At 34.0% G+C, this 13212-nt stretch overlaps 2 protein-coding genes across 8 annotated transcripts in view; one reads left to right on the top strand and one right to left on the bottom strand.

The window, feature by feature from the left end:
• The window catches only part of LOC114330442 (calpain-B), a 510388-nt gene that overhangs the window by 61248 nt on the left and 435928 nt on the right, over positions 1–13212 (bottom strand). The window lies entirely within an intron of this gene.
• The window catches only part of LOC114330439 (intraflagellar transport protein 122 homolog), a 123369-nt gene that overhangs the window by 29913 nt on the left and 80244 nt on the right, over positions 1–13212 (top strand). For both annotated transcript variants that reach the window (XM_050652709.1, XM_050652708.1), the window contains 3 exons: positions 1880–2234; positions 7866–8091; positions 10173–10378. In XM_050652709.1, the coding sequence (XP_050508666.1) occupies positions 1880–2234; positions 7866–8091; positions 10173–10378 (787 nt within the window). The remainder of the gene's footprint in view (positions 1–1879; positions 2235–7865; positions 8092–10172; positions 10379–13212) is intronic.

Raw genomic sequence — 13212 nt, 5'->3', positions numbered from 1 at the left:
AGCGCCATGCACGCGGTAGGCAGCCGTAAATATGAGTGCAAGTAAGATGCACAATTGGACTGCCGGAGTGGCATCTCTCTCGCACAGTATTTATGGCCAGCTACCACGTGCATGGCGCTCAATATTATTACTTAATAGACGGAGAGCTAGACCCGAAAAATCATCGTCATAACTAATATGGAGTTTTTCCTCTGAAATGTGTCCATTGTATATTGACAATTATGACCCCTTTTAGGCTGACCCCTCAGTGGATACAGGAAGTAGCAATAAGGGATGAAAGGGGAAAGTTAGTGCAGTCATTAAAAGTTTTCACCTCCTATTTTGTTAAACCTCCATCGATTTGCATGAAAATTGGTGACTAGTTGGAGCATACCTCAAGAAACAAAACTGATTTGGTGCCACTTGCACTTTTACCCTGGTGGTGAATACCACCCCTTCCCGCGGGTGAAAACTATTTTATCAAAAATAACCCCACAAATCGATAGAGGGACAAATTTTAAGTAAAATTTGTTATCATGTTATTAAAATAATTCAATACTTTTTGAGTTATTAAAGATAAAAGATTTGTCTATTTAAGAGCATATGCGTGAAGTTACGGATGATAAAAAGAACATGTTAATTAATTGTATTTTAGAAAAATATTATTTTTATATTACATATTTCGATATTTAATTGATTTTTTTTTTTTCATTATAAACTGAATATGTCCAGAAACTGGGGGTGTCCAATAATGGGTACATTTGACATATTCGAATACACTTTTGCTAAATTTATAATATCTAAATAATATAAAAATAATGTTTTAGTAACATACAATTAATTAATATTTTCTTTTTATCATCCGTAACTTCACGCATGTGCTCTTAAACAGACAAATCTTTGATCTTTAATAACTCAAAAAGTATTGATTTATTTTAATAACATGTTATAACAAATTTTACTTATAATTTGTCCCTGTATCGATTTGTGGGGTTATTTTTAATAAAATCGTTTTCACTCCCGAGAAGGGGTGGTATCCACCCCCAGGGTAAAAGTGCAAGTTGGCACCAAATAATTTTTATTTCCTGAGGTTTGTTCTAACTAGTAACTAGTCACCCATTTTCATGCAAATCGATGGAGGTTTAACAAAATAGGAGGTGAAAACCTTTAAAGACTACACTAACTTTCCCCTTTCATCCCTTATTGCTACTTCCTGTATCCACTGAGGTGTCAGCCTGAAAGGGGTCATAATTATCAATATACAATAGACACATTTCACATGCCAAACTCCATATTACTTATGACGATGATTTTTCGGCTCTAGCTTTTAGACTATAAAAATAACAGCTTAGTAATAAAATAATGACAAAAATTTCTTCGGGATCTTGTAGGGGGGGGCATTAAACTTTGATTTAGGCACTTTCTGACTTTCATAATAATAACTTAACCGAGTTATTAAGCCTTGAAAATCGCCATTTTTCGTTTTTTTCAATATTAAATTGCTTATAACTCGAAAACAATCAACTTTAGAGAAAAATTATAAGTGACCTTTTTTATCCAGAATGGTCCAAAAAATATACAAAAAAAATTCCGGGCCAAAAATATCCGCCCACTTTTCACGTGGGCGACTTCTTGAACCTTATTCTGGGATGTCTCACGAATGTAATTATGCAAAAAAATCTCATGGAAATATTTTTCCCAACTAACCCGCCGTTTTCGTCTTGTCTAAATAATATTTGCTAACAAAGGCGATTACTGTACGTACATGCCTATCTGAATTTAAATACTTTTTGTTTTAAATCGCCGACGTTGTTTGTTTAATAACAACTAGATGTTCATATTTATTACAATAATCATATATATATTTTTTTATTTGATTGTTTTCTTGTTTTTTTTTTAGTATATACGACCTCTGCTTTAAACCCGATGGCACCCAACTGATTGTTGCAGGAGGAAACCACGTATTGGTATATGATACCAATGATGGTACATTGGTGCAACTGCTGAAGGGCCACAAAGATAAAGTACACGCTGTATGTTATGCCAGGAATGGCGAAAAGTTCGCAAGTGGTAGCGCAGACAAGACAGTTATCATTTGGTCAAATAAATTGGAAGGGCTACTCAAGTACAGTCATGGGGATTCGGTGCAATGTTTGGCATTTAATCCTCTGTCACACACATTGGCGTCATGTGCTTTATCAGATTTTGCATTTTGGAGTACTGAACAAAAGTCTGTGCAGAAGCACAAAGTAAATGTAAGTAAATATTTTTATTTAGAAAATAACTACACGTGCGAGCAAAAAAATCGACTCAAAAGTAAAATAAGTTATATTTTTTCACTACGCTATTTGGCAAGTGTATCCACACCACAGTATATAGAGTTATATATATATATATATCCCGTTCACAGCGTAATACGCCTTTGGGTTCCCGTTCGCCAAGCCTGTCTATTCTGCCAGTCTTCTTCAGATAGATTTCTTGCTGACATTGCTTTTGAGATTCCTTGGATCCATGTTGTTGGTGGTCGTCCTCGTTTTCTTTTCTCTGGTGGTACCCATTCTAATATCTTTTTGGGTAGTCTTTCTTCCCCCATACGTCTAACATGTCCGTACCATATTAGTTGTTGTTTTTCGATGTCTTCTATAATTGATCTTTGTACTTTCATTTGTCTCCTGATGTCCTCATTTTTCACATGTTCTAATCTAGACTTTCCCGCTGCTCTCCTCCAAAAATCCATTTCAACTGCCAATAGGTTACCTTTAAGTTTTTGTGATAACTGCCACACTTCTGAGCCATAGACGATTACTGGTTTTAATATGGTATTATATATTCGTTTTTTGGTTTCCGGTCTTATATTTTTTTGCCATAATACTGAATTCAACGCACCTATAACTTGTTTTCCTTTGGTTATTCTGTCTTTTATGGCTTCATCACTTCGTCCTGTCTTTGTCAGTTTTACCCCCAAATATGTACATTGGTCACATTTCTTAATAGTTTCATCTTCTAAGTCGAGGTCATCTGGATTATTTTCTCCTCCTGCGCAAAGATATTGTGTTTTTTGGACATTTACTTCGAGGCCCCATTTTTTGTACTCTTCCATTAGTTTTCTAGCCATATACTCCAGGTCTTCTTTGTCTTGGGCAATAACTACCTGGTCATCTGCATAGTGCAACGTATATAACGTTTCATCCCCAATAGATAGCCCCATCCCTTTACACTTCTTCTTCCAGTGCCTGAGTGCTTCATCGAGGTATATAGAGGTTCCACAGTAAAACCACTCCTCTGTCGGCGGTTTGATCTCAAGAAATAATACCGGCAGTACGCAATTGGTAATTCACCAGTGGTGGATGCGGGTTTTCCCTGTTAAAATCAGTACGTTTCTATGCGACTAGCAATGCGAGAGTGGGGCAAAAGCGACTAAGAACATTGCGCGGTCGCCATGCGCGACTACAGATTTTACTTCCAATTTTTCGGAGAGTGGTTCTACTGTGTGCTCTTTATACTGTGATCCACACTATAGGTAAAATTAGAAGTGTAATATTGTGAACAGAAGTAATTTTTATTGCAATGACACCAATATTTATAAAATTAGTAACTAAAGAACATAATAACTTCTTATAGTGGAGTCACTAAAGGTGGATATGAGCTATTACCTCCGATTTCGTTGAACCTCCATCGATTTGCATGAAAATTGGTGAGTGGTTAGAGGATATCTCAAGGAACAAAGCTGACATGGTACCAAGTTGCGCTTTTACCCTGAGGGTGGATGCCACCCCTTTTCGGGGTGAAAATTATTTTATTAAAAATAACCCCAAAAATCGATAGAGGGACAAATTTCAAGCAAAATTTGTTATATAAAGTTATTAAAATAAATCAAAACTTTTGAGTTATTAAAGATCAAAGATTTTAATTTTTCTTGAGAAAAATGCATGTTTTTAACCAATTTTACATCAATAACTCAAGAAGTGTAAGTTTTTACAAAAAAGTTATTATTATCAAAATTGAAGCTAATAAAAAATTAAATAAACCCCTTATACAAAAACCTTTTAATGTTAACTGAAAGTGAGTTATAGGTAATTGAATGTATATTTTTTTCGGCGAGTAAAAAACTCTAAGTATTCAAGCTGAAATAACGGGAAATTGATGCATTTTATAACATAAACTTATTAAACATTTGTCAAAGTACTTAAAAATATCTATTAAATGAGCACCAGAAACATGTTGATAGCGTTAAAATTTATGGTCCAAAATTTTTTCGAAATTTATCTTTTAAAAATTTTTCAAAAAAATGTTATTGTTTTTTTTAATAACTCCGTTCGTGTTTACGATATCAGGTTCATCTAAAAACTGTTTGAAAGATAATTCCAAGTGCTATTTAAGCGCGTTGAACCTAATCTTTTAAACCCCTTACTTTTTTTTAAATAAAAGGTTAAATGACCCCGGTTGCATGGTTCCCACAGCAAAATTTAAGATTTAAACGTTTCTACCTCGGTTATTTTTTACCCTATAGAAATAGTAAAACAGGTAAAATATTTGGCACAGAAAAACTAAAATTTGGTTATATATTATTTTTTATGTACATTGAGTATTTTTGGAATTATTATCAAAAGAATATGAAAATTACAATAATTTTAAAAATTATGATTTTTTTAAATTATATCTTTTTTCAAAAATATACATTCTAAACCTTTCAAAATTATGGAAAACATTACTTATGCTAATACAAAGAAGTTCTTATAAGAATTACTATAAATTTTAATATTTGTGGAAATGGCGTATGTTTTATTTTTCACTTTTTCCTAAAAAATTCGAAACGGTTCTTTTATTTTCATTATAACTTGCTTAATTTTGACGCTATTACCTTGTTCTGAACCTCATTTGATAGGTATTCTGAAGTACTTTGGCAAATGTTTAGCAGGAATATTTTATACATTGCATGATTTTCCCGTCATTTAAGCTTGAATACTTAGATATGAGTACTCGTCGAAAAAAATACACATTCAATTGCCAATAACTCACTTTGAACTAACATTAGTTTAGTTCTTTATGTGAGAAATGTATTCAGTTTTTTATTATCATCAATTTCAGTAATAATAACTTTTTTGTAAAAGCTTAAAGTTTTTGATTTATACGTGAAAAACTGATTTAAAACATGTATTTTTTTACGAAAAAATAAAATCTTTGGTCTTTAATAACTCAAAAAGTGTTGATTTATTTTAATAACTTTATATAACAAATTTTGCTTGTAATTTCTCCCTCTATTGACTTATGGTATTATTTTTAATAAAATAATTTTCACCCCCGAGAAGGGGTGGCATCTACCCCCAGGGTAAAAGCGCAAGTTGGCATCATGTCACCTTTGTACCTTGAGGTATCCTCTAATTATTCACCAATTTTCATGAAAATCGATAAAGGTTCAACGAAATCGGAGGTGAAAACCTTCAGTTACTGCACTATTATAGATAACTTAATATTGTATGTGATAAAATAAACTGCTCGTCAAAAGTTAGGGATATAGAAAATTATGCTCATTTTCATAGCTGATTTTTTCGAGAACAGATTCCACTATTTTTTTATTATTTTAGATTTTGCTTTAGTATTTACACAGTTGTGCAAAGGTTTACTCAAACTTCTTTTTTGTACTTATACCGGGAGGAAGAAAAGACATGTGTTTCTTATGTTAAGTTTGAGACGCCGTGTAGGGGGGACGAGGTACAAATGTGAGTATTCATCAGAATCTAATTGTAGCCTTATGTTTTGTGAACATTTTGCTTTTCGAATGTCCCTGATATCTTCAGAAACACAGAAAATAGACGGTTTTGTAGTTTAACATGTGTTTCAACCGAAACAAAAGTTTGAGACGCCGCGCGCCGTGTAGAGAGGAAAAGACACAAAGGTATGTATACATCAGTATTATGTTGTAGTCTCATATTTTGCGAATATTTTATTTTTTAAATTTCTCGGATATCTTTAATACAATAGAAACTAGACGGTTTTATTCTTTAGTATGTGTTTTTACTGACGACATGCGATACGCGAAGAGGCCATGTCTTGTCATACCACTAAATTAGTTTCTACATATATAGTGCGAATGGAACAGAGTGTTTAAAGAAAAAAATCTGTGTAATGTTCTTCTTGCTATTTAAAGAGCCTCCACGTAGACACCAAATCCCTATTTATTTTCAGGGAAATTCCGCCCCAAAACATCACAGGGCCCCTATTAAACAATTTCGTCTCTCTTATATTACGCTGTGCATACCGCTTTCCTTGGCGACAAATAACATTTATAGGTGTCGATAAGAATTGTTTATCTTATGTGCCTTTCTGTTTTTAAAGTTTTGTTAACTGCTATTTTTTATTGTTAATTTAGTTTTGTTTCAGCTAAAACACCTGTTAAAGAGTAAAACCACCTATCTTCTTTGTTTCTAAAGATATCAAGGACATTCAAAAAAGAAAATGTTCACAAAACATTAGACTATAATACTATTTCGATGTATACTAACATTTGTACCTCGTCCTCCCTACAGGGTGTCACAAACTTAACATAAGAAAACCATTTCTTTTCTTCCACCCGGTATAAGTACAAAAAATAAGTTTAAGTAAACCTTTGCACAACTGTGTAAATACTAAAGAAAAATCTAAAATAATAAAACAAAAATAGCGGAATCCGTTAATCTGTTCACGAAAAAATCAACTATGAAAATGAGCATAATATTTCATATCCCTAACTTTTGACGAGCAGTTTATGTTATGAATGAAAGTCATTATACGGGGTGTCCCGAACAGATTGGTCATAAATTATACCACACATTCTGGGGCCAAAAATAGTTCGATTGAACCTAACTTACCTTAGTACAAATGTGCTCATAAAAAAAGTTACAGCCCTTTGAAGTTACAAAATGAAAATCGATTTTTTTCAATATATCGAAAACTATTAGAGATTTTTTATTGAAAATGGACATGTATCATTCTTATGGCAGGAACATCTTAAAACAAAATTATAGTGAAATTTGTCCACCATTTGTCCAATTTGTAATACAATTATTTTTTGGAAGCTCCATAATAGACAATATTTTTTGCATTAGTTGTTTTAATTCAAAGAACGTAACATAAAATTACCAAGCATAAACTACAATTCATTGAGTGAGTCGATTTTTTTTCTCGCAAGTGTATATTAATATTTTATGACTTTTTTGAAATTGTCTATTATTGACATATCGTTTTGGGATGTTAAATGAATAGTGTAGGTGGGATAGACTTGACACGTCTAATGAGGCAAATTTCAAATCCCGAGGAAAAATCTAACACCCAATAACGTTTAAACCAAGGAGATAGATTAACGCGATTAAATAGTATTAGCTTCCTGCGTAGATAATATTATTGTTGATCTTGATGTAGGGTCCTCTAATAATAATGCCACATAATGGTTCAATTGCTCTTGTAGTAGTAAACATGTTCCAACTTAATTTTACCTATTCTAACTTGCCTACGTCGTACTCGTACTGATGAAGATCCATTAATTTAATTGGTTTGGTTGCCTTTCATTTCTTTATTATTATTTTTTTTTTAGCAAGCCATACCGAAATCCTTTTTTTTTTGGTTAATACTATTTACTTGCGTTAGCATCTCTTGTTTTAAATGTTATTGGTCGTTCTTTTTCCTCAGGTACCTGTAGCTTATTCCTTGGTTAATGTTGGTGGTTGCTCTGGTATGTAGGGTTTTTTAGCATTAACGCCAACCAAAGAATGATTGCTTAACTTGGAAACATACTCGAAATGAAAATTGTTTAAAAAAGCCTTTTTTTTAAATCTACATGTGTAAACTAAATAGTCAATAGATCTACAGATAAGAGAATTCTTACTTAACCAAAAAATTTATTATTTTAGGTTCGAATAAATTCATGTTCCTGGACAAACGATGGTCAATATCTAGCTCTGGGATGTAGTAACGGAACGATATCAATTAGAAATAAGCAAGGTGAAGAAAAACATAAGATTGAAAGACCAAACAATCCTGCCATTTGGGCATTAAGCTGGTGTCCCAACAAAGATGATCCCACGGATACCTTATGTGTAACTGATTGGAACAAGAATTTATCGTTCTACACATTAGGTACATTGTTACCCTTATCGTAGTGTTGTAGTGAGTGTTTGAAATTATCATGTCAGTCTAACGTGAATATTCGGTTTGTATCACGAGTTTGTGGTATCCCCATAAAATTGCGCAACTTTACTTTTAATTGAAATATAGGGCATTATTTTTAATTAAGCAAGGGCTATTATAGATAAACGCTAAATATGGCAACATTGGTGAATATGAATCCACTTTCACTATCACTATGACTGTGAATCCACTGTCAAAACTTCAACAGTCAATTAAGGCTCGAGATGGTTTTAATCGTACATTTTGATGAATCAGTTCACCAAATTTAAATAATAATCTAAAAGTAAAGATGATTTAGATTTGATTACAGAACAGGGCCTCCACTATGAGCTATGTATTTCGAATTCAACTTATAGTAGGGGAGAAAAGTATGCTAAATGTGCAGTCACTCGAGCGCTTTGGGGACCTATTGGGTTGTAAAGAGTAGGTTCTAAAGCCAAAAAAAGTTACGTAAAGTTTTCCATTTTAGTGGGGACTTTCCATTTTTAATTTAATTTTCCATTTCCAACAGTCGTTTTTTTCGATTATACCGCCATCTATCCATAATTCGAAAAAATGTTTCAAATAAAAGTTACTTATTTTTACGTAAGGAATCCGAATCTGCAATAAACAATGGGGGCTCCTATTTAAAATTTTAAAGTAACTCCCCACCCACATCCGTGAGTGTCGTGTTTGGTGCCATACGATATATTTTTCAAACATATTGAATAAGTGTATTTTCCGGTTTTTCAATCTGATGTTTATTTCGCGAAATATCGCGGGATTCGTATTTAAAATTTTAAATTTACCCCCACCCCTCTCCGTGGAGTCGTGTTTGGTATCATTCGATAGATTTTTGACAAATATTGAGCACGTATTTTTTAGTTTTTAGATCTATCGTTCATTTAGATAAATATTCGCTTTTTTTTTGTGAAACTTTCTGACTCGCCCATTTCCTTACGCCTCGCCCAAATTGTCAAATTTTTGAAATATACACTATTTTGCATGTACTTAACTTACCTTATCTTAATCTGACGATTTCGAATTTTTCTAAGGATAGATTTTTTTTCGCCCCCCCCCCCCCTAACGAACTCCCCTGTGTTTAGAGCCAATATGTGGTAGAGGTACATCTACAGGGTACCAGGGTTCTCCCCATATGATAATCTGACGCGCTTGAGTTACTGCAAAAATCCCCTCTTGGGCTCCCCTACCATTATTCTCATCAGAGCACCTGTGTAGAGGCACTTAACTGGAATCAAATATTTTCATCTCTTCGGTATAATAATTATTATTAAAATAATTACAAAAGATGCAACTAGCACCAACTATGAATCGTAAGTCAAAATAGGGCAGGAACTAAAATTCGAATTATTTATCCTCTGCGCTTTTTAAGGTAGAAAAATAAAGCAGAACAGAGTTGTGAAATACTCGACAAGGAATCTATAATTGCATTCACGACCTGTCGTTCACCGTGATAATAATATTTTGCGAGCTAGTTCCTTTTATGACCACCAAAGACTTATTAGTTTTTATTCACTTCTCAGATTAGATATGAAAAATATTTTACTTTATTTTCTTTATAGCCACAATATGTATTACTATATTTTATATACCGAATATGCCAAATAAAAACAGGACATACGCAGTTAATACAGTATATCGGAACTATATTTGAAATAGTCGACCAATGTTAGACACACATAAATTATAGCAACGGTAAGATCGGCGTATATAATATTACATCGTTCAACTATCTGTCTCCTTTTACGAGCGGGTTCATGAGCCAAGCCGAAAGTAACCGGTCGCGAGTCGCAATCGCGGCTCGCTTGTTAAAGGAGACAGATATTTGAACGATATTTTATACATACCGATCTTAACGTTGCTATGATTTGTGTGTCGGACTTTTACATTGGTCGGCTATTTCAAATGGAGTTCCGATACACTGTATTAACTGCGTTTGTCCCGTTTTTATTTGGCTTATTCTGTATAGACTAAATACAAGCTACAAAAACGTTTTAAAGTTGTTAAGACAAAATTTTCTAATTAATTAGGTGGTAAACTAGTTGGGAAGGAGAGGCATATAGGATATGAAGCCTTGAGAGTAAGATATTTTGCTCAAGGAGAATTCATTTTAATTGGAGGTTTAAATATGGCGTGTACAATGTATACTAAAGAAGGAATCAAACTAGGATCCATTGGGGAAATGCAGAATTCCTGGGTATGGTGTTGTGAAGCTCACCCTAGTGGAAATTTTGTGGTAAGTATGGAATCCTAATACTTTACATTTAGTTACAAAGCGAATAAAGAATCATACAATATTTGTATTGGCCCAAATAAGTACATAAACACTAACGAATGCATTAATTTTTTCGACTTCTGAGAAAACTAATAAGTATTTTTGAATAATTTAGACGCAGCATGAAATATTACATTATCACCGAGGTCCGAAAGACCCAGATAACCTATATAATGTTTATTTTAATAAGTTACATAATAATAATAGTCTCCCGTTTTATACCGCTCACGTGGCTTTGGGAGTATAGCAGGGTAGTCTGCTATATCTAGGGCCTACGGTATACAAGGAAGGTAACAGGGCCAGTGCTACGCTTCAACCGCCTATTATTACCCCTGGTTTTACCCAAGGTACTCATTTTATTCAGGCTGAGTCGACCTGGGGCCTATAAACATTTTAAAAATGTCTAGTTGTTCTTGCCGGCGGTAGGATTTGAACTCCAGACCACCGGCACGCTAGCCTAGCACCCTACCACTCGGCTACGCCGGTATAAGTTACATAAGTAAAAAAAAAGAAAATTTAATTCCAAATATCTCATGCAAAAGAAACTTTTTGTTTATTCTAAGGGACTTTCATTCTGTGTTTAAATATTTATTAGTTTTTCAGAATTCAAAAAAATGTATGGAATGAAAAAGCATTGGCCCGGAATGTTGCGTCTACGCTCTATTACGTCATTAACCTATTGACTGCCGACAACGCGGCTCGCGCGTTTTGACAAACTTTGTTTATGTGCCGGCAACGCACCTCTCGCGTTCTTCATATGATTCATCTTATGGGTCTAAAAGCTCCTTCCCATGGTGTGCGATTCTACGGATCATCACGCACAGCCGACGACCACGGAAACCAACGCACCGCGGACAGAGGTCTTCCCATGGTCCGCGGTCCGCGACAATCTGTGTTTTTGATTGAGATTGAACTATGTAACTTTATTCCTCGCTAGCAAAAGGCTGACGGTGTCATGAAAAAAGAATATTATGTATGTGACTTATTTAATTTGGGTATTGATTACATTGCGTTTGTTATGTTTCTTATCTCTTTCAATGTTTTCGTTTAGCATATGGTGTGAAATGTGTAGTATGCACATTCCATGTAAATCAATAATTACACAATATGTATTTTTTTATTTTTAACAAAATGTGTTAAATTATCAACTTATAAAAAAAATCGTTGGTCAAAAACAAATTTTGGACCAACTTTGGATATGCTTTATAATATGTCCGGGAGGTAGTGTAAAATTTGACCGGAGTATTTTAGCATGGGTGTTTTTCTTTATTGAGTTAGGTGTTCCATTAAAAAACGGTGTGTCAGCCGGCCCAAAACCGGGGCTTTTGGGCAAAACAAGATAAAATATGAAACTAGATGGAAAAACCCTACAACTTATATGTCAAATATTGATCTCCGTGGCTTACATCCACCATGGCCTAAAATACCTAGCTCCTGGCTTTCACCCAGGCGAGCCGGGTTCCATTCCCCACGTTGGAAGTTTTTCTTTTGTTTTTAAAATTGACATTTTGGTTTGAAAAATAATTATTTTTATAACACCACGTTTTTAATATTTATACGACACAATATAAAAAAAGTCTGTATGTCCTTTATAGAATCGTAAACTATGCATTTGATCATACTATGATGACCTCAAGCAAAGTTGTTGTACATGAACCCGGGAAGGTTTCTGAGTTAATACGACCAACCTAAGTAATCATTTACGTAGACAGCACAAAAAACAATTTGTCCAGTTGTATGTATCTTTTGGTTCTACATCATATAAAATTTAGAAAAAACAGTTTGTCCAAAAAAATAAAAAAGAATGTAGTGGGGGAGGGGCAACCCCCTATTCACTTAGATTGGTCGTACCAACTCAGCAACCTTCAGTCACGTACAACAACTTTGCTTAACCGGGCATTGGTCGCTATATGAGATTTTCTCTCACGATTTCAGAATATTGCACACAACTTTTTCCCTGGTAAATTACACATGCTGTAGTTCCTTCTAGGCTCCGAATTATCCTTCCTCTACAATCGAATGGACTCATCTGCTCAGATGGTGGTTCAGTTGACTTAGTATGGCCCAATTGTTAAGTCAGTGCGCTTAACGTGAGATATTCTCTCATCGCGCGACCACCGTGTATAATATTATTCAACATTATTTTATAGCATTATTTTATATTGTAGCATTATTTTATTTTGTATTTGCAATATGAACCGTGCAAAGATAATTTTAGAACTTACCCTGTTGCAGAACAATAAAATAAAGGTACTAGTACAAATTTGAAATATTAAAATTAATATTATTTCTACATTTTTAGATTAAGTTAAAATGTAACAGCGCATCAACAGCCACATTGTGTAAAGCTAATAATAAATTTATTAAGTTTAAAATCTGTTTTGAAAATTATATTTCGTAAAAAAGGCGAAAGGCAAAATCTCACGCGCGACCACTTACGTAAGAACCAACCTAGCGACTAATGCCGGGTTAAGGTCAACATAATAGCAGTGGCGGCCCGTGAGGTAGTGCCATAGAGCCATGGCACTACCTTGCTAACTATGCAGAAACATATTTTTTATCTTAAAAACATTTTAATGCCTGTTTATTTTTTTTGTGAATATTTCTCTTTATTTTTATAAATTATATCAAATCTGGCAACTGTGTAGCGCAATGCAAATCTACCGACTCTGGCCACCCACAGCTGACCGGATAAAGGATGAAAATCATAAAAATCCCAGTGCCGAACGGCATAGTGGCTCGTGAGAAAAGAGAAAGATTGTATGAGCATCCTGTGTAAGTGACAGAGAGAGAGC

The sequence above is a fragment of the Diabrotica virgifera genome, chromosome 6 (genome assembly GCF_917563875.1).
Source record: "Diabrotica virgifera virgifera chromosome 6, PGI_DIABVI_V3a".
NCBI classification, from domain to species: Eukaryota; Metazoa; Arthropoda; class Insecta; order Coleoptera; family Chrysomelidae; genus Diabrotica; species Diabrotica virgifera.
Note: the sequence above shows the minus strand (reverse complement) of the source record. Positions and strands in the feature narration are given on the sequence as shown.